General features: G+C 46.5%; 1 protein-coding gene and 1 pseudogene across 2 annotated transcripts; one reads left to right on the top strand and one right to left on the bottom strand.

Annotated features, from left to right (window-relative positions):
- The first annotated feature begins 1,768 nt into the window (after nt 1-1,768).
- LOC118660787 lies at nt 1,769-8,571 on the top strand (annotated as a pseudogene).
- A 3,363-nt stretch (nt 8,572-11,934) lies between these two features.
- RPS10 (ribosomal protein S10) lies at nt 11,935-18,476 on the bottom strand. 2 transcript variants are annotated; one of them, XM_036316308.1, is made up of 6 exons: nt 18,332-18,476; nt 17,163-17,312; nt 16,766-16,937; nt 15,135-15,212; nt 12,770-12,825; nt 11,935-12,024 (listed from the first exon to the last, which is right to left on the bottom strand). In XM_036316308.1, the coding sequence occupies exons 2-6, from the start codon at nt 17,310-17,312 to the stop codon at nt 11,983-11,985; spliced, it is 498 nt and encodes a 165-aa protein (XP_036172201.1). In that variant the 5' UTR covers nt 18,332-18,476; the 3' UTR covers nt 11,935-11,982. The 2 variants fall into 2 exon arrangements, with proteins under 2 accessions (XP_036172201.1, XP_036172200.1); XM_036316307.1 differs by lacking the exon at nt 18,332-18,476 and adding an exon at nt 17,843-18,011 and having other exon boundaries at nt 17,044-17,312.
- Between the last annotated feature and the right edge of the window lie 2,907 nt (nt 18,477-21,383).

Genomic DNA, 21,383 nt, shown 5'->3' with positions numbered 1-21,383 from the left:
CAGGAGAATCGGAGACAGAGGAGATGTGATGAGAGCAGAGGTCAGAGAGAGAGAGAGAGAGAGAGAGAGAGAGAGAGAGAGAGAGAGGTTAAAGATGCTATCCTGCTGGCTTTAAGATGGAGAAATAGGCCATGGAATGCAGGTGGCTTCTAGAGAAGGCAAGAACAGATTCTTCCCAAAGCTGCCAGAGGAACGCAGCCCTTCTGACCCATTTTGGATTTCTGACCATTAAAACTGTGAGCTCACACGTTTGTGTTGCTTTATGCCACTAAGTCTGTACTAATTTGTTATAGCAGCAATAGGAAACTAGTACACCTAGGAAAATGAACCCATGCCACAAAAGACTTCTATGAAACATTCACAGCAGCTTTAGTCACAACAGCCACACAACACGGACGTCCATCTGTGACAGTGGGTGGATTAACTGGGAAGGGATAGGAGGAAATTTTATGGGAAAGTGAAATGTGCTGCATCTTAATAGGGTATCAATGCCCTCCAGCCCCAAACCAAGAATATTCCTGTAGTTTAACGAGGTTGAGTTTCTTGCTCCTTGCAATGAGGGAGAACACGTACCACAGGGAAGCATGGGTCTCAGGAAGAAGGTGTTAAGAATGACTTGTCTTAGGATTTGGTTTGTGTTAGGTGATCTGGGGGAGGTGTTAAGGAAGCAGGGCTTTGCTCTGGATTGGATGTTATCAGGAAGCAGGTGATTATCTTTAAACATCTTCCTTAGAAGGAGGGAGGAATGGACGTGGCCAAGCTACACCTGGTAGAGAAGCAGCACTCGTTAGCTGGGGAAGGGGATGTTGGATATTTCAGTGGTTTACACAGTGAACTTGTTTTTGTCTGTGATTCGGTAAGATTATAAAGTGATCTTTATTTTTGTCTACTTTATCCGAGTCACAAAATGACTGTGTTCTGCTGCTGATGTTTGATGACACTGCTTCTAACAGGAGAATGACAGGCCTCACTGTGAGCACCGGGCCAACTTCAAACACGCCACAGCCAGCTGTAAGGGTCAGGCGTCTCCTGGGTGTCAGGGCTGCTTTTCTCTTTCTTTCTCAGGGGTGTGAGTTACATGGTTGTATCCATTCTCAAAAGGGCGGGGTTAAGATCTGTATATTTCAGTGTCAATTTTATCCCAAATTCCTGTATTAAAAAAATCAACACGAATAAACTGTAGTACAGCCACACAATGGACCACTACACCACAAAAAAATAGGAATAAACTAGTGATACATGCAACATCATGGAAGAATCTCAAAACAGCATGCTGAGCAGAAGAAACCAGACGCAAGCCCTGCCGGTGTGGCTCAGTTGGTTGGAGCATCGTCACACACACTGAAAGGTTGTGGGTTCGATTCCCGTTCCGAGCACATGCCTAAGTTGCAGGTTTGTTCCTGGTTGGGGTGCATGCGGGGGCAACCAATTGGTTTCTCTCTCACATGAATGTTTCTCTCTTTCCCTCCCTCCCTTTTTAGAATTAACCAATAAATAAAAAAAGAAAAAGAAATCAGCCACAAAAGAGATCATAATGGTTCCCTTCATCTGATATTCTAGAAAAGGCAAGGTTATAGAGACCAAGAACAGTGGTTGGCAGGGAGGGTATTGTTGAACACAAAGGGGCAGCATGGGAACTTTTTAGGGTGATGGAAAGGTTCTCTAGCTTCACTGTGGTTACACAACTGTATGTTTATCAAAACTCAGAACTGAAAGAGCGGGACGTCCGGCTTGTGAGTGGGGATCTCTGTGTTGTGCGCGACTAAAAATGGGTGATGTTGAAAAGGGCAAGAAGATTTTTGTTCAGAAGTGTGCCCAGTGCCATACTGTGGAAATGGGAGGCAAGCACAAGACTGGGCCAAATCTCCATGGTCTCTTTGGGTGAAAGACAGGTCAGGCCCCTGGATTTTCTTAGACGGATGCAACAAGAACTAAGGTATCACCTGGAGAGAGGCTACACTGATGGAGTATTTGGATAATCCCAAGAAGTACATCCCTGGAACAAAAATGCTCTTTGCTGGCATTGAGAAGAGTGCAGAAAGGACAGACTTGATAGCTTATCTCAAAAAACTACTCATGAGTAATAGTTGGCCACTGCCTTATTTATTACAAATGTCTCATGACCTTTTTTATGTGTACCATATTGAAATCGATCTCATACACCAGAATTCAGATCATGAATGGCTAATAGAGCATTTCTTTCGGGCAGTCCTGATTTAAATGAGATTGGCTTGTGGTTCAGTGAATACAGCCAGCTTTTGAGCTTTGATGATAATTTTGGTTCAGCAAGCACTGTCACTGTCCTCCCTTCTAACAATATGGTTGGACTTGATTCCTAGCATTAAGCTTTTCACAGAGGTGGCGAGTGCCATCTCCAAACCTGTAGGAGATTGGGTTACATTTAGAATTATATGACTGGTCATGTTAATATGTTTAAATTCGGAGGAAAACCCTTCATTGTCTTAGACCTGCAAGACTAGCTTGTGTTTCAAGTTGTGTTCATTAGCCTGTTAAAAGGAAGGGCAGCAGATAAGCTGGCAGTGACCATTTTATCTCTTTGGTCCCAACTATGCCAATTTAATAAAATTCCCTGTATCTAAACTGTTGCCTTTTACTGAATGAAAGGCATTTTAGTGTGGTTTCTGTATAATATCAAATAAAGAGTATTTAACCCTTCTACATTTTATAGATGATCTTTAAGGTCAGGTGCTTTTAAAATTCAGCGTGACAAGATACAAGAGCAAACTCTGTGAATTCTTTAGGTCAGACTAAGTTATAATTCAGGATTGTCTTGAATAGCTATTCATTGACGATATGTGTATGATTGGTAATGGTGCTTTTGCCAGCTCACTAGGATTAAAGTAGAGAATAGATCAACACAAAATTGTAAATTATGTCATCACAAGGCTTAAGATAATTAAAAACAAAGTCACAGTTCAAAACTAAACAAACAAAAAAACCCTCAGAACTGTATTCTGAAAGAGGATGACTTTTGCTGCATGTAAATTATATCTCCATAAACCGGACTAAAGAAATGATTGCGTTAGGGGTTAGAGGGGAGGTATCGATGTAACAAGGATAACAGAACATTGATGGCCGTTAAAGCTCAGTGGGGAATATATGCTGGTTTATCATACTCTTATGTTTATCTTACATTTGTTTGAAATTTTCCATAATAAAGTTTTTCAAAAAAATTTAATGGAAAGGAAAATCTCTGTGATGGAGGCAAAGATGTCAGTCAGTCACTGTCATCTGTCGGTCTCCCCAATGCACTTTTTGTACATTAATGAACTGATGCCCCTTGAGTCTCAAACTGACCTGCTTTCCATGCACGTAAATAAACTAGAACGATTTATTTGACATTTCTCGCTAGTACTTTTTAGATTTTTTTTAATATCACTTGATTCGTAGCTTTTGCAAATTTTGCTGTTTTGAGGTCTCCTTATTCCTTCAGCTTGGGTATCCGCTCCCATTTAACATTTACTTACTTTACGGGCGTCCTTTTCCTCACAATGGCCTCTTTGATGTCAGTAAACCACGCAGGGCTTATTTTTCAAGTGGCTGTTCTTTTGGATTTGTGCCATGCATTTATCACGGGCTCCCAATAAAGCACTTTCAAAGAGAAACAGGCTCCAGGCTTTCTATGGGCTGTAACTTTTTAAACAATTCCTTTCATTTCCCCCGCTTCACGCCCCCATTCTGTCCTAGTTTCCCTTTCTAAAACTGAGCAATCAAGTGATGGATTCCCCCTCCCCTTCCCGTTAGCAGGCTGAATGTGTATTGTGGTCTCTATTGACTGAGTGGTTTACCCATGACCACTGTGCCCAGTGTGGTCACTGCCCAGACCCAAATTCAGGTTACTATTTCCTGCAGTGGGGGCTCGAGTATTTGTCAAGCAGCCAGCACTCCTGGCCATACCAATCTCATCTTTATTTTGTTCATTGTTTTTGTTTATTTGTTTGTTGTTGTTGTTGAAAATATACTTTTCTTGATTTGAGAGAGAAACGGAGAGGGAGACACAGAAACATCAATGATGAGAGAGAAACATAGATCAGCTGCCCCCCGCCCCCGTATGTCCCACACTGGGGATCAAGCCCACAACCCGGGCACCTACCCTGACCGGGAATCTAACCTGGTTCATGGGTCAACGCTCAACCACAGAGCCACACCAGCCGGGCGCATGCCTGGGGTTGTGGGCTTGACCCCCGGTGGGGGGTAGCTGATCGATGTTAATTGGCTCAGTATCATCCAAGGATAAAATCCAAACTCTTCACAACTACTAGATTGGCTAAAATAAAGAGACTAAGGAGACCATCAATATAGATGAGAATAAACTGAGACTCACACACTGCTGGTGAGAATGTAAAACGGTAGAACTACCTGAGAAAACAGTTCGGCAGTTCCTCAAAATGTTAACCATACAGTTAGCATGCGACCCAGCAACTCCATTCCTAGGTATATAACCAAGAGAAAGGAAAATACACTCCCACACAAAAACCTGTACGGGAATGTGTATAGCACCATTAGTCACAATAGCCAAAAACTTGGCATAACCCAAATGCCCACCAACACATAAACGGATAAAGAACTGTGGTATATCCATACAATGGAATACTACTCAGCAACAGAAAGGAACTGCTGATGCATGCAACAACACTAATGCAAGTAAAGGAAGCCAGACTATAAAGAGTGCATACTGTGTAAATCCATTTTTATGAAACTCGAGAAAAGGCAAACTAATCTATACTGACAGAAAGCAGGTGCCTGGTGGTTAGGGTGGGTGAGGGATTAGGGATTAGAAACTAAGAAGGAAACTTTTGCACTGATGGTTCTGTTTATTATCTTGATTTCATGGATGCACACATGTGACAAAATTTATCATATTGTACACTCTACATATATGAATTTTATGTCAATTATACCTCAATGAAACTGAAAAAAAATAAAGAATAAAATAACACAAATTCCTGGCCCAGCCATCATTATTGCTTCATGCTGTTTTAGTCCCAACTGTTAAGCCCTAGCTGGTTTGGCTCAGTGGATAGAGCACTGGCCTGTGGACTGAAGAGTCCCAGGTTCGATTACAGTTAAGGGCACATGCCCCATGTGGGCTCAAACCCCAGTAGGGGATGTGCAGGAGGCAGCCAATGATTCTCTCTCATCATTGATGTTTCTATCTCTCCCCCTCTCCCTTCCTCTTTGAAATCAATAAAAATGTATTTTTAAAAAAAGATTAAGCTCAGATGGTGCCAGTGACCCACTGTGGGAGGCCTTCCCCTGGATATGCGTTGCTCCCCTCTGCCCCACAAGTCACCAATAAAACTCCAGCTACAGCCACTAGACCGCCTACCACTTAGCGTACATTTCTAGGTCTGCCTTCCCTAATTCTAGCAGAACCTCCGTAGCAATCTTGCATCTCAGTCACTTTTGCATTCCCAATTGAGACCTGCCGAAACTTTTTTTTTCTTTTTGCATAGAAGGGAACAGCATTTCAGAGACAACTTCTTACAGGACATCATTCATGCAGCTAACAATTACAAAGGAGCTACTGCATGTGAGGCACTGAGTCGGCCCCCAGAGCAAGGCTGTGTCTGAGAGGAAATGGACAGTGTCCATCGGTTCCAATACAGTCTGCTAAAGCTCGGCTGCTGCAGGCACTAACAGGTGGGGCATCTGACTGGACTTTGAAGTAGGGGCAGTTCTGTCAGCAAAGGCTTCTTAGAGGTGATATTTAACCTGAATAATGAAGAATGAATAAGAGCTCCATGTGGGTGGGGGGTGGGAGAGGTTCCCCTGTAAAAGGAACACTGTGTGCAAAGAAGTCTCAAGCCAGGAAAGAGCGTGAGCCAGTTTAGCTGGACTCTGGATTTGGAGCATTGCTTTGGTAGGCAGATGGGAAGTTGTGATGAACCTGTTAGGCCATGAAAGGAGTTTTGCATTTGTCTAGGTTCTAAAACATTCTAGAAGGCCCTAAACTGGCCCCTAGCCAGTTTTGCTCAGGGGATAGAACATCGGCCTATGGACTGAAGGGTCTCAGGTTTGATTCTGGTCAAGGGCACATGCCCAGGTTTCGGGCTCGATCCCCAATAGGGGGCGTGCAGGAGGCAGCTGATCAATGTTTCTCTCTCTCCCTCTCCCTTCCTCTCTGAAACCAATAGGAAAAAATAATAATAAAAGACTCTAGAAGGCAATACAGAGCTTTTGAAGAACTTTAAGCTGGGAAATACCTTGTTCAGATTTTTGTTTCCAAAAAATAACTGTGGCTGCCTCATGGAGAGCAGTTGTAAGTGAGGCAAAGCTGGAGGCCAGGAACCTCTCAGGGGAAGTTTACGGCAGTCTGGGGCAAGGCCGAGGGAGGGCTGCGCAGGAGGATGGTACACTTCTGCCTCCCCCCCACCCCTACCCCCGAAGCCGTCACCTTTTTTTTTTTAAATTAAATCTTTATTGTTCAGATTATTACATTTGTTCCTCTTTTTTTCCCCCCATAACTCCCCTCCTCCCAGTTCCCGCCCCACCCTCCGCCCTCACTCCCCACCCACTGTCCTCATCCATAGGTGCACGATTTTTGTCCAGTCTCTTCCCCCATCTCCCACACCCCTTTCCCCCCCAAGAATAGTCAGTCCATTCCCTTTCTATGTCCCTGATTCTATTATGATCACCAGATTATTTGTTCACTTGATTCTTAGATTCACTTGTTGATAGATGCATGTTTGTTGTTCATAATTTGTATCTTTACCTTTTTCTTCTTCTTCCTCTTCTTAAAGGATACCTTTCAGCATTTCATATAATACTGGTTTGGTGGTGATGAACTCCTTTAGCTTTTCCTTATCTGTGAAGCTCTTTATCTGACCTTCAGTTCTGAATGATAGCTTTGCTGGATAAAGTAATCTTGGTTGTAGGTTCTTGGCATTCATCACTTTGAATATTTCTTGCCACTCTCTTCTGGCCTGCATGGTTTCTGTTGAGAAATCAGCTGACAGTCGTATGGGTATTCCCTTGTAGGTAACTGAGTTTCTTTCTCTTGCTGCTTTTAAGATTCTCTCTTTGTCTTTTGCTCTTGGCATTTTAATTATGATGTGTCTTGGTGTGGTCCTCTTTGGATTCCTTTTGTTTGGGGTTCTCTGCGCTTCCTGGACCTGTAAGTCTATTTCTTTCACCAGGTGGGGGAAGTTTTCTGTCATTATTTCTTCAAATAGGTTTTCAATATCTTGCTCTCTCTCATCTTCTGGCACCCCTATGATTCTGGTACGCTTGAAGCTGTCCCAGAGGCTCCTTACACTATTTTCGTATTCTTTTTTCATTTTGCTTTTCCAGTTGGGTGTTTTTTGCTTCTTCGCATTTCGAATCTTTGACTTGATTCTTGCGCTCCTCTGGTCTGCTGTTGGGTGTCTGTATAATAATTTCAGTCAATGTATGCTTAATTTCTAGTTGGTTCTTTATCACAACATCGAGGGTCTCATTAGATTTCTTGAGGACCTCACTACATTTATCGGCAGTTTCTAGAAAATTATTGAAAGATCTTAAAATTGCGGTTTTTAGCTCTATATCCTCCATTTCTGTCATGTTTGTCTCCGCATTTTTTATGCTTTCTTGGTGCACCCCCTTGTGGTCTTTGTGCGCAGTCTTGTTGTAGTTAAGCCTTGATTATTGTCGGCAATACTGGGGGTGATTTGACCTCCAGGCCAACTGGCTATGAGAGTCAGCTGTTGTCTGCAGTGGGAGAACTTCTGTGCTGGATCTCTAGGGAGGTGCTAATCTAGCATTTGCCTGAGGCTATCCGGCAAATGGCTCTGCGCAGGGCTTGGGCAGCGTGGGTCCCTGGGGATCTACAGGGCGGGCGGAGCGAGCAGTTATGGCTGCTCTCAGTCCTGTCCCCAGGGGCTCTGCCTCTCAGAGTCCGAGCAACCACTGCAAACCTCGGAGAGAAAGCTGCCTTCGAGTTCCGACCGAAGCCAGACAGTCCCCCTTCTCCCGTTTGAGTCTGGGTCCCTAGAGACTCGCCCGGATCTGGAGCTCAGAGTCTGAACCTCCCTCCCGATTGAAAACAACAACCGCACCCTCCGCCGCCAGCCTGCTCCGCGCGCACTCCACACCTTAGTATTTCACTTCAGCACTGCGCCTCCTCTGAGTCTGGGTATGATATTCTCTTTCCTCCTAGTTGTAGAATTTCCACTCAGCCAGCCTTCCTGTGGTTCTGAATGATGTCCGTTCCGTCTTTTAGTTGTATTTTTGATTGGTTGTTCAAGGCAGCAATCTCCGGCGTTAACCTATGCAGCCATCTTGGTTTCTCCCGTCACCTTTCCCACAGACTGCCAGCTTCCCTCAGCATCCTAAGATCAAGTCCTCATCCTGAAAACCTAACCAAAAAGGCCATCCACCTCTCGCCTAGATGGCTGACCCTGCCGCTGAGCCAATAGAGCTTTACCCTCACTGGAAATAGCCAAACCTTGTCCCAGAACAAAGGGATTAAACCAGGGTCTCCCTCTTCTGTGGGCTTAGAAACAACTGTCCTAATGAGTGCTGTCAGCAAGGCTCCTTTCTCCCATCTCACTTCTTCCAGGTAAGACGTAAAAGGACTGACAAATCCATCCTAAGGGTTCAGCTTAAAGCAGAAGTGGTAGAAGCCCCCGCCCCCCATTGCTGTGGGGCCACTACCAACTGCATTCCCAAATCTTGGAGAAGTTTGGGCTGCTCTTTTAGCTTCGTTAACAGACCTGGCTTCTGGAGGCCAGTGCCTGGTGTAGGGAGTGTTCTAGTGGGCCCGTCTTTAGGGTTAGATACACCCTTTTCAAAAACACTGTCTCTCAGCATCTGACATAGGCACATGGTAGCTGTTGTTTAAAGGTCTACCAAGTTCATCAAAACAGAAGTAGGGCTGCCCTAGCTGGGTAGTTCAGTTGGTTAGTGTTGTCCCAATATGTTAAGGTTGCAGTTCGATCACCGGACAGGGCACATAAAGAATCAACCAATGAATGAATAAATAAGTGGAACAATAAATCCATGTTCCTCCTCTCCAAAATCAAACAACAGAACAAAACGGAAGTAGGACTTCAAGAGTCACAGACTCAAAGCTGCTATTGGCACTGCCCGTAAGAGGAATCTGTTGTTCAGGGAAAGGGGATTTGTGTCCATATTGGGAAGTTGTTACATTGTGAAAATGCATCTTCAGCTGTCAGTTTCCAAAATTCCTTTAAAAATCCTGATGCCGCCAAAACCGGTTTGGCTCAGTGGATAGAGCGTCGGCCTGCGGACTGAAGGGTCCCAGGTTCGATTCCGGTCAAGGGCATGTACCTGGGTTGCGGGCACATCCCCAGTAGGGAGTGTGCAGGAGGCAGCTGGTCTATGTTTCTCTCTCATCGATGTTTCTAACTCTCTATCTCTCTCCCTTCCTCTCTGTAAAAAATCAATAAAATATATTAAAAAAAAAAAAAAAATCCTGATGCCTTTCTTGCTGGTAGTAGTGGGGGTACGGATTAGCTAGTGAGCTACCAGCCTGGAGATCAACCCTGGGAGATGGGCCAAAACTCCCCCAAAAGCTTTTGTCCAACGATGTGCCCATGCAGGTGCCCAAGTGGTCCTTTCTGTGCCCCTCATAACCCTCGTACCCCACATGACCTTCTCAGGCACTTTTAATAGCAAACATTTGTTTTTCCTAGCTTTACTAAACACACACACACACACACACACACACAAACAGCCCAGCTGGTGTGGCTGTGGTTGAGCGTTAATCTATGAACCAGGTCACTGTTTGATTCGTCACAGCACATGGCCGGGTTGTGGGCTCGATCCCCAGTAGGGGGTGTGCTGGAGGCAGCAGATCAGATTCTCTCTCATCATTAATGTTTCTAGCTCTCTCTCCCTTCCTCTCTGAAATCAATAAAAATATATATTTTTAAAATAACAAAAACACACAACAAAAAACAAAACCAACTTTCATGTCTGGCATCAGTGTCACAACCCAATACCACTTGAAAGGAAACCTCTTTAAGATGCCGACTTGTCTCCCGCTCCCGCTCCTCACTTCAGCCTTCACTCATGGTCCCTGCCCTACCCTTCCTCAGAATTCAGCCTGGACATGATACTTATGTAGCATTTGGCATGGGCTCAAGGTATAGCTTTGGCTTTGTTTTCCTAACTAGACGGTGAGGTTCTTGAAGGCCACTTTCAAGGCTTGTTTCCAGGGCACTTACTGGCACTGATCCCTGAACAGCTAATTAATGATTATTGATTGGCAGGGGCCAATCTACCAAAATGTGAGGAAGGGCTGGCAGGCAGCAAGAGCCACCACCATGTGCATGTTTTTACCCACAGGCTCTGCCTCTACTTTGTAGATTCTCTGGGTTTTCCCAGCGTCCGTGGGAGATCTTGAAGAACACATTCTGGAACTAACTGAAATCACGAGGGAAGGGGTTGGCAAAGAGCCCTAGTTGAAAAAGTGATGTTTAGCACCAGAAAGTCACCAAGGCTGAGAAAACCCATCCACTTGCTCGCTGGCCTCAGCATGAAACAGAAAGGCCAGGAGCTACTAATGTTTCACATGGAATCCAGGTTAAACAATCACGGCGTGTGAACACCGGCAAACCACCTGACATCACTCGAGCCAGCAGAAAAATTGGATAAAAAGCAATCTTTGGCAAGGCAGCAGTGAAACAGCTTCCCCAAACACCACCTTTCTGCCAAAGCAAGCTTCTGCCTATTGGTGGATCTGATTCAAAGCACACCTCCCAGGACCAAGTTTAAGTGCACAATTGGTGTTGCCTTTGGCTGCCACCTTGTGGTCCAAATTACAAACGCCTACGAAGACTGAAATAGGTGGCTACCAAGACAAAATCACCTGTGTAGGATTTTTGACACCTCACCTGTGTAATATTGTACTCCACAAATATAACCCCCACGTCCCTGTACCCCCGAAGACCCACTTCAGCTGCCAGTTTTGCTGGCTGCCTTGAGAGCTTTGACCCCCACTTAGGAAGCACATTATACCGCACTCATCTAGTCAGGGTCTGATCTGCAAGTCAAGCCAAAGGCAGGTCACACAGCAAATCTGTGCTTCTGTCCAAGCTCATGGGACTGCAGCTTTACCACCCCCTCCCGACACTGTGCTGTGTTTGCAGCGCAAGACCACAGAAATGGTCCCATCATTTTCTTTTTAATTCGAGAGAAACATCCATTTCTTGTTCCACTTATATATTCATTGGTTGCTTCTTTTATGGGCCGACTTTTACGGGATTGACATCACAACCTCGGTCTTTCAGGGTGAGGCTGTAACTGAGCCACTTGGCCAGGACTCCCTGTACCTAAATCCCGCTTGCTTCACCCCGAGGGAAAATGCTCGACACCCTTCTCTTGTCATCTCACTAAGGCTCCAGGAAAACTGGACAATGCACCCCCTTTCCAAGGCACCTCAGGACAAGATCCAACTGTCTGATTATGGAATGACAAAGAACCCAGGTCTTCAACCGGCTGGACAGTCCCCTTCAGATGCTTTTGTACACTCTCAAGTCATTGTTTCCTCCTTTGACATGTAAATCCTGAAGGCTTTAAGGTTGAGATTAGTAAACTGTAGGCCTGAACACCATGGAACAGTATTCCCCTGGTTTTCCTTACATCCTACCTCCCCAGCACTTCTGTTATTCCCAAATAGGCACAGAATCTCAGTTCCAAGACCAACAAAATAGCAACTTTCCCACCACACGGAGCTGAGCCAGCATGGCTGGTCTGGTGAAGACGCCCGGCGTTCCAACAGCCTCCCAAAATGGTAACCACACTGGCCATGACTCTGCAGGGAGGTGTCTGCTGGAACAAAGAGAGCCGAAGTCAAAGCCAAGTCCTACAGCAACAAGTGATGTCACCCTGGGTAAGACAACTCCCAAAACCAATCCAGTCTTGCCCCATTTACATTCCATAATGCAAACAAAACAGGGGCACACAACATTGTTTTCTGACCACAAGTTTATTCAACACAAAATAAGCCGTCCAACTTTACTGAGGTGGCTGACCACGTCCACGACCAAATCCGCCTCTCTGTAAGAGAAAGCACAGGACATCGCGTTAGCAGTAAGCGGAACAGCAGGCCTCCTCATCACTGGTGAGGCTCCCCTCAGAGAGTGCAAGTCCTAAGCCCTAGCCTTGCCCTATTGACTATAGGGCCACAATCACTTTTCAGACTGTTTCCTCATTTGTAAAACGGGAATATGGACACCCATTCAAGAGTGTGCTCACATATACACACATAGAAGCCACAGCACCGGACAAGATCTTGTGTCTGCCACCCCCCACCCCCTTTCACTGTGCTACAGGGCAGCTGCTGTTCCAGTGAGAGCCCAGCCCCCACACAAGCACTTGACCTGGATTACCTAATCTCACAATCACCCTGAGATAGCTACAATCACCTCTATTTTATAGGTGAGAAACTGGGACACAGATCACACCATCTGAAGGAAAACAGAGGATTTGGTTCCAGTCCACTTGGGTTCTAGAGCCCACTCACCAGTGATAGAATCTCAACCGTAAGTTTTGGTTCATGAAACTAAAGGGATATGATCATTACAAAAGAAATAGAAAAGACCACTATGCTACATGTAGTATTGATCTGTGAGACTCAATGCAGTATCTATGTATTAAAAAAAGTTTCCATCTGTCTTAATGTAAAAACCTTATTTGGAATTTGTGGGTTTTTGGGGGGAGAGCGGGGAATGAGGGGTGGGACCCACAGGGCTGAGGCCATAACTGACTGCTCATGGATAGCAAACAGGGAAGGAATACTCACAAACTGGAATTCGGTTGCTGACCCAGCCCCGGCCTCAGCTTTCTTGTCAGCACCAGCTGGAACGAGAAACACCAGTTCAGATTCATCACATGGTCCCATCCACTGCAGGTTAAGTCACCCAACCCAATCTTGCAGGAAAAGCCATGTCAGCAAACAGACCCCATGAAGTACAAGTGAATTACACCTTCTGAGCCACTTTGCTCCCTCCCTCTCCCAGGGCAGCCTCCTTAAGTCATCCTTCAAAACTCACAGTTCAAACTACTGCCTCCTCCAGGAAGGCTGCCCTGACCGCCACTTCCCACCACTACATGCTTCAGATTAGCAACTAGCTTATAAGGGAGCTCAATGAAGAACTAAAAGGTAAAGAACACAATGGCCCACAGAAGCAAAAAACAACTTCATTATGACCACGGGAAAGCAAGATGAAAGATCTGTGCTGCCCTGTCCAGCAGCCACTAGTCCAAATTGAGGTTTGTATACACTACTTATGAGATTTCAAGACTTAAGAGAATGCAAAATCTCATTAATGTTTATATAGGTTAAGAAATTAACATTCAGTGGGGTGGAGATCAATGGGAGGAAAAGAGGGGACATTGTAATACTTTTTTTTTAAAATTGATTTCAGAGAGGAAGGGAGGAGACAGAAACATCAATCATGAGAATCATTGATTGGCTGCCTCATGCATGCCCTTTACTAATGATCGAGCCTGCAACCCGGACATGTGTCCTTACTAGAATCGAACCTGGGACCCCTCAGCCCGAAGGCCAACGCCCCAACCACTGAGCCAAACCAGCTAGGGCCATTATAATACTTTAACAATAAAGATAAATTTTTAAAAATTAACATTCATGTGAACTATTTCCATTTGCTTTAAGTGTGGCCACTAGGAAATTTTATAGTTCACACTGCAGGGGTGGGGCAGCAGGGTCAACAGTGAGTATGGTTTCAGGAAATCTTGTTCAAATTGGGGTCCCTTTGGCCCATTTCAGACCACATCCACCACAGGCTCCTCTCTGCTCACTCCCCTGCCTCCTTGACCAGTCAGTCAGTGTCTTCTCCACCTCCATACCTTTCTTCATGTTCACCTCTTGACTGAAATGCTCACTCCCCTAAACTTGAGAACCCACCCTGAGGCTTGGTCCCAACTGTCACATCCCCTGTAGCACCATTCCCTGGCTGGTTTCCCATGTGGTGTGACTTCTAATAAGAGCAACTGCTAACTTTCTCTAAATGGAGAGCAGGTTTGCCAGAGGAATTCATTACTACTATCCTGTAGTGTAAGGTATTCAGGTCAAGTGCTCATTTAATCAGGAACCACGACTAGAGGGAGGCAAGAGTGATGTCAGTAAAAATTCCTTTATACCTTGTTTTTGTAACACAATTTTGTTTCTGCAACGAAGACAGACTGACTCTTCCTACCACTCCTCTGCAAACACCAATGGCTCCCCATCCTACCCAAGAGTAAAACCCCAAGTTCTCTCACGGCCCATAGACCGTAAGACCCACATCCTTATCAGATTCTCCAACTGTCTTCTGTCGCTTAGACAAGCCAGATGCCTTCCCCAGGTAGCCACTGGCTGGCTCCCCTCCTGCTCCATCAGGTGTTTGCTTAAATCTCACTTCTGCAATATTACTGAAAATTACACACACACTTTAATTTTCCTGTAGCATCCACATCTTTGGGACATATTATGTTACTTATTTTTGCTTATCCATCTCCTATCACTAAAATGCAAGTTCAATGAGAGAGGGGCCTTTTAATGTTATGTACACTACTGTCTCCTCAGCTCCTAGGACAGTGCCCAGCACACCACAGGCACTCAGTATATATTTGCTGAATGAACAAACGTCTGTTGTTCCAAGTCAGTGCTAATATTTGCTATTTAAAACAAGATTTTACAGAAGGGAGTCCTACTATAAGGTGACAGAGATGTGACTTTGGGTGTAGGGTACACGGTGCAATATACATTTCTTGTAACATAAAAACCCACACCTGAAACATTTATGTTCATTTTGACCACTGTCACCCCAATTAATTTAATAAATGAATATTTAAAATATAATAAAACAAGATTTTACACTATTTTTGCAATAAGAAAACAAATTTGAGTGGACCCTAACTTCAAAGAGCTTACAACACAGGAACACAACCACAAAATAAAACCATGTTGCTTTCCTGAAAGTTTTCAGTTTGCTCTAGTTAAAGGACTTCAACCTAAGTCTGTCCCTAGGTCAAAGGGTGTTTCCAACAATCCCCACCCATCAAACCCCTGCAAAAGGCAAGAAGCACAAAGGACCCCAGCCAGAGCTGACGGAGAATCCAGATTCCACCCTCACTGCCCCACACAGACGACCGCTACTCACGGGGCACAGCACTCCGTCTGTAGGTGTCTCTGTCGGCTTCCCCTCGTGTGAGCCTCGCAGGTCGCTCGCCCTCCAGACCTACACAAGTAAGCCACACGGTGAACACGGGCGATGGGTTCCCTTCAGGCCCAGAAATCTGGAATTGCTCTCCACGTCTCACCGGAGAACATCTGAGTCATTGTAAGGAGTTCATGGGAACAGGAACTCCTACACCCAGACTGCCAGCTAGAAAAACTTGTCATTGATATTGGGGCTCCTCGAAGGCCTGGGAAAACTCACATCTTCATTAAAATGCCACACATCTGCAAAAGGATTGCTTTCTTCTATTGTATTTTTCAATATAACGCACACTTTCCAATTACTTGGCAAACTCAGAAATTCAGCTATTTCTACAAACATTCCAATAGCTAAAATTTTGAACTTGATCCAGCTCTTAAGTGGAAAACTCCCTGTACAAAGGAGGCATCACAGATGAAAGCCCCACCTCCACTAGGAAGTATATAGAGGCCAGCAAGAATCCTTCAGTCCCCGCCTGCCCCTTGCCCCTTCTCCACCCATCCTTCACGCTGTGAATACATTAAGACAGATTTAGAAGGTACCTTAAATACACTGAAGTTTAATTTAGTATTCTCTCTACCCAGTTACCTTAGAGTCCATATAGTTAAAACACCTTTTTGGGGTGGGGGGTGGGGGTGGTGGTGGTAATCCTTACCTGAAGATATTTTTTCTATTTTTTTTTTTAAGAGAGTAGGAGGGAGGAAGAGAAAAACATCGATGTGAGAGACACATCTATTGGTTGCTTCCTACATGCACCCTGACTGGGGCTGGGAATCGAACCCAGAACCCAGGCGTGTGCCCTTAACCAGTAATTGAACCCATGACCCTTCGGTGCTCAGGCCAACGCTCTAACCATTGAGTCACATCAGCCCAGGCAAACCATTCTTTAATGTACAAGAGATAAAACTGAACCTGAAGCGAGTGGCTAAAATAAATGCCAGGTCGCGCACAGGCCCACCAAATCAAGTCTGTGGGGCAGACAACGGGCTCTGCTCTAGGTGCAGTGTAGACTTCTGCTCTAGATGCACAACCCACTCGACCACCAGAAGCCCCTTGGGAGCATTTGGGAAACAAAGTTTCCTGAGCTCCATGGAGCCTCCCCAGTGGAACCTGGAAGCCACAGCCATCGCTGTATAGATCTCCGTCCCGCCTCAGCACCCAAGCTTACAAAGCTCTTGTGACAAGTTCTTCAGAACCCAAGGAAAGACACGACTGTGAGCCAGGAGATAATCCGCCCCCACCCCACATCCACACATGAAGCAGAAACTCTCACACCGTGATTTTCCCAAAGTTACTCAATGCTCTACCACACAGGTCTGGTCACAGACTCATATTCTGTGTGAGTGCCGTCTCCTGGGGTAACCTGAGGGCCTGAGTCCAGATCCATTACCAGTCTCCTCCGAGGGGACAGAGGTCTCAGGACTTGACCTGCAAGCCAGAGCCCTCTACAGCTGGCACCCATGGCCGATTGTAAGACCCCTCCCGTCTGCCCACAACGCCCCCCTCCCATGTGCCGCTCCCGGGAAGAGCTGGTGCAGAGCAGGCCGTCGGAGGCACTTATGTGGGCACCGTACCTTTGGGCCTTGGGCGGCCAGTCTCAGGCCGGCTGCGGCGCAAGGTGGCGGGCACGATCTCCGGGGGCAGGTGCAGGTAATCGCGGAGATACTGGATGCCCTCGTTGGTGAGGTACCAGTAGAAGTGTCTCCAGGCAAACTGTTCCTTCACGTAGCCCCGGGACTTGAGAGACTGCAAGACAGAAAACTGCGGCTGAGACCTAACCGGAGGCTTGACGCTAGGAACGCGGTGCAGAGGGAGCTGGCTGCGCAGTAGGCAGGTGTTCAGGTGCATCTACCTCACGGCCCCTCAAGGCAGCAAGCAGCGCGGGCTGTCCTGACCTCCTTGGCACTGGCCTTGGGCAGCCGCCGAAAACCCCTCCATCGGCACCCACTCCAGCAGCGCCCGGCCGGCTACCTGCATGGCCTTCATGACGTGGAGATTGGGCACGTTCTTGTCCGCCAGCTCGGGGTGCTTGGGCATGTGCACGTCCTTCTTGGCCACCATCACCCCCTCCTTGAAGAGGAGCTCGTAAATGGCGATCCGGTTCTTCTTGGGCATCAACATCTACGGGGAGAAAGCGAGAGCATCTCTAAGCAATGCGGCCAGGGGGTCAGGAACCGAGTTCAAGACCCACGAAACCCCCGTCCCCTGGGCTGAAATCTCAAACAAAACGCGCAGGCAGCGCGCCGAGGCCCCGGTGCTGAGGGCTGACAGCGAGGCGGCCCCGAGTCAGGAGCCCTGCCCCTTGGGCTGGGGGCCAGGTGGGCAGCCTGTAGGCGGCACCGTGGCCTGGTTGGGCCCAGGCAGAGGTCTGTGGGCAGGGACCTTGCCAAGGGGACTGGAGGCCGGGCCCACTGGTGCCCGTGGAGGAAAAATAAAGGTTTTCAGTTTAAAAAAAAACCAAAAACAAAACACGTGCGGGCAGGAGGGATTCAAACTCTGCAGACTGACACCCGCCAGTTAGCAGCTCCCACCTCCAGCCCCGGAAACACTGCAGGTGAGAAGGAAGTTACCAAGGCATTAAAACAAAACGGGGGTGCACACCCGCTTCAAACTTCCACCCACAACCGTACAGGATTAACGGGGGCGCAGACCCGCGTTCTCTGAGTATCCGGGGCCATCGACACCGGTGCCACGGGGCGCGCGGCGAGGCTGCACTTTCAGGCGGGCAACGGGAGGCCAGGGAAGTCTCTTCTCACGACGGGCCGTCGACGCGCAGCCCAAGGGCCAAGGCCTTCGCACCCTCATTTCCTACCCCTCTCCCCGCAAACGAGAGCCCCAGGGCCAAGCAAAGAGGCAACCGGGGTGAAGAGTGGGCAAGCGGGGTACAGTCCTCCTAGCCTCGCCCAGACACCGCCACGCAAGGGCTTCATCCTTCCCTCCTCCGCCCTCCGGACGCCGATCTTCGCCAACAGCGCCCCACTATCCCCCGGCGTGCGCCCCCGGCCTCTCTCTACTCAGAAACGAGCGAGCGCGCAGTGGGAGAGGGGTCCCCTCGCCCCAACCACGGGGAAGCGCAGCGACTGCGGCGGCGAGAGGGCCAGGATGGAGGCCGATGGAGCCCGCGCTCCACGGGAACTCACCGCGACAGCTGCTGTGTCCCGGGCCCGAGCTAGAAAGGAAGGGGCATGCGCGGCGCGGCGTCTCTTCCGGGCCGGCGTGCCCCGCCCCCCGTCAGGACCCGCGCACAAGCCTGGGGTGGCCTCGGCGGCGCCTGAGAGACTGGCGGCTCGGCAGCTGCAAACCCTGACCTACACCGGCCCGTGGAAACCCCGCCGCCCCGCCGCGTTTGTCAGGAAATGGTCACTTTTCTGCTTGGGCAGGCTCCTTAGAAACACGCTGCTTCTTTATTCCCAGCAATCATTTAACTTAATATTATGCAAGGAATACATGCGCTTTGAGCGGGGGAAAAAGAGAGTACATACAAAGTAATAACAATAACAATAATAAAAGACTTTTAAAAAACAATCCTATTGCCCTAGCCTAGCCATTTGGCTCACTGGATGGAGCGTCGGCCTGCAGACTGAAGGGTCCCAGGTTCCATTCCGGTCAAGGGCATGTACCTTGGTTGCAGGCACATCCCTAGTAGGGGGTGTGCGGGAGGCAGCTGATCGATGCTTCTCTTTCATGGATGTTTCTAACTCTCGATCCCTCTCCCTTCCTCTCTGTAAAAAAGCAATAAAATATATTTAAAAAAAAATAAAAATAAAAACAATCCTATCAACCAAAGATAATCACTCATATACACCCAAGCAAAGTCTGTGTTCTTTTCCACTCTATGACTGGACATATATTAAACCCTTCACTACTCTCTGTAACAATGCCACACACACCTGCACCCTTGCCCAACATTTTACTTAGAATAAATTCCTGGAGGTGTAGCTGTTGAGTGAAAAAGGACACACTAATCTCATTGCTCTTGTAATTTGCTCTTCTTGGTTACTTCGGTAATAAAACATTTTTTTCTTTAAATTTTTCATTTCCATTGCCTGTTTTCTTACTGAGAGTTTTTTCCTATTAAAGTTAATAGCTCTCTGTCACACATTTTTTAAGAATTTCCCCCAGACGCCGGCTGGTGTGGCTCAGTGGGTTGAGCACCATCCATGCACCGGAGGGTCACGGGTGGGTTCCCACTCAGGGCGCGTGCCCAGGTTGCAGGTGGGCACTTCGGGAGGCAGTCGATCATTGTCTCTCTTGATAGGAAATTTTTGGACTGGAGCACCCGGTGTTCCCCTGTGCAGGATGGTTACCCAAATTCTTTGTCCATCGGAGTCGAAGAATGAATCCACGGACTGAAGATGGTCTAGCAAAGGTGGAGGTTTATTGAAGAGCAAGTACAGACTCCCATGTGGGGAGGGGGGAAAAGTCTCCCCGACTTCCTGTGGCCATGGTTTATAAAGGCTGCAAATCCCTGTGTCCTGATATCCCTTCTGATTGGTCACTATTCCCTTTTGAATTGGTTACTATAGTAACTCCTGAGATTGAAGGTCAAACATCACATGGGACATGTGATGCCCTCCTCCCTCATTATTCTCCTTTTCCTTCTAGGCTTTCTTCCTTCTTTATTTTGTAAATACAGATCTTTTGGCTACTCTGAGTTCCCTTGTCTTATGGAAATGTAACTGAGCCTGGCTCCCTTGTGTTATGGAAATGTAACTTCTCCCAGTCTGTAGCCCTGGTTTCTTTTCCCATGGACCCCCAATTCTAAAAATTCCCTAAACCTGCCTATATTCCCCTAAAATTCCTATTTCACTCCCTCACATCAATGTTTCTGTCTCTCTCCCTCTCCTTTCCTCTATCTCTAAAATCAATAAAAAATATTTATTTATTTATTTTTAAAATATATTTTATTGATTTTTTACAGAGAAGAAGGGAGAGGGACAGAGAGTTAGAAACATCGATGAGAGAGATCGATCAGCTGCCTCCTGCATACCCCCCACTGGGGATGTGCCCACAATCAAGGTACATGCCCTTGACCGGAATCGAACCTGGGACCCTTGAGTCCGCAGGCCGAAGCTCTATCCACTGAGCCAAATCGGTCTGGCAAAAAATATTTTTTTAAAAACGAATTCCCCCCAGTTTTCCATTTGTCTTGATTTTCATGGTAATTTGAAGAAGTTTTGCATTTCTTTATATACAAACTAGAGGCCCAGTGCATGAAATTCATGCATGGTAGGGTCCCTAAGCCTGGCCTGCAATCAGGGCCCATTGGGGCCTTCCTTCCCCCGGCTACTGGCCAAGGCCTTCCTTCATTCCACGCCGCCCCCTGGTGGTCAATGCATGTCATAGCGAGCGGTTGAACTCCCAGTTGGTTGAACTCCCTAGGAGACAATTTGCATATTAGACTTCTATTACATAGGATCTTTATGATTTCAGACTAGTACAAATGCTTAAAAAGTCACTACATACCTTGTGATTATATAAATATCCACCTGTAGGTTTTTATTTTTTAAATCCTCACTCGAGGATATGTTTCTTATTGTTTTGTTGTTTTGTCTTGTTTTATTTTAGAGAGAGAGGAACATGTGTGAGAGAAACATCAATCAGTTCCCTCCCATATGTGCCAAATTGGGATCGAATCTGCAAGTTTTTGGTGTACAGGATGATACTCCAAACAACCGAGTGAAATGTTTTTTTCAAGCATTGTTGTGGCTTTATTGTTTAAAAATAAGTATTCATCAGTTTTGCAAGATGGAATGAGTTCTGGAGATCGTTGCACAGCAATGTGAATGACTTAGCACGACTGACCTGTACACTTAAAAATGGTAAATTTTATGTCATGTATATTTTACACAATTTTTAAAAATAAGTATTCAAAACATGTTTACAGAAATTTAAAAAAGAAGAAGCTTGAACATATGGACAAGAAACAACATAATCTAAGGACTTGGTCAAGCAGATTTGAAAAAATACAGTAAAACTTCTAGAAGTGAAAATTAAAATGATTGAAACTTAAAAAAAACGAAACAAAACAAAAAAACCCCAACAAACTAGAGTGCTCTTCCTCCTGGCGCATGGCCGACGTTCCTTTTCCCTTCCTCTACCCCTATCCCTCTGGCCCCAGGCACATCACCATTAGCTTCCTCACTCCCAAGCTCCAAGGGCCCTTCCTTTACCTCTGTAACTCAATTCCTA

The sequence above is a fragment of the Myotis myotis genome, unplaced genomic scaffold, assembly GCF_014108235.1.
Source record: "Myotis myotis isolate mMyoMyo1 unplaced genomic scaffold, mMyoMyo1.p scaffold_m19_p_7, whole genome shotgun sequence".
In the NCBI taxonomy this organism is placed as follows: domain Eukaryota; kingdom Metazoa; phylum Chordata; class Mammalia; order Chiroptera; family Vespertilionidae; genus Myotis; species Myotis myotis.
The sequence above is the reverse complement of the archived record's forward strand: the minus strand, read 5'-3'. Positions and strand labels throughout refer to the sequence as shown.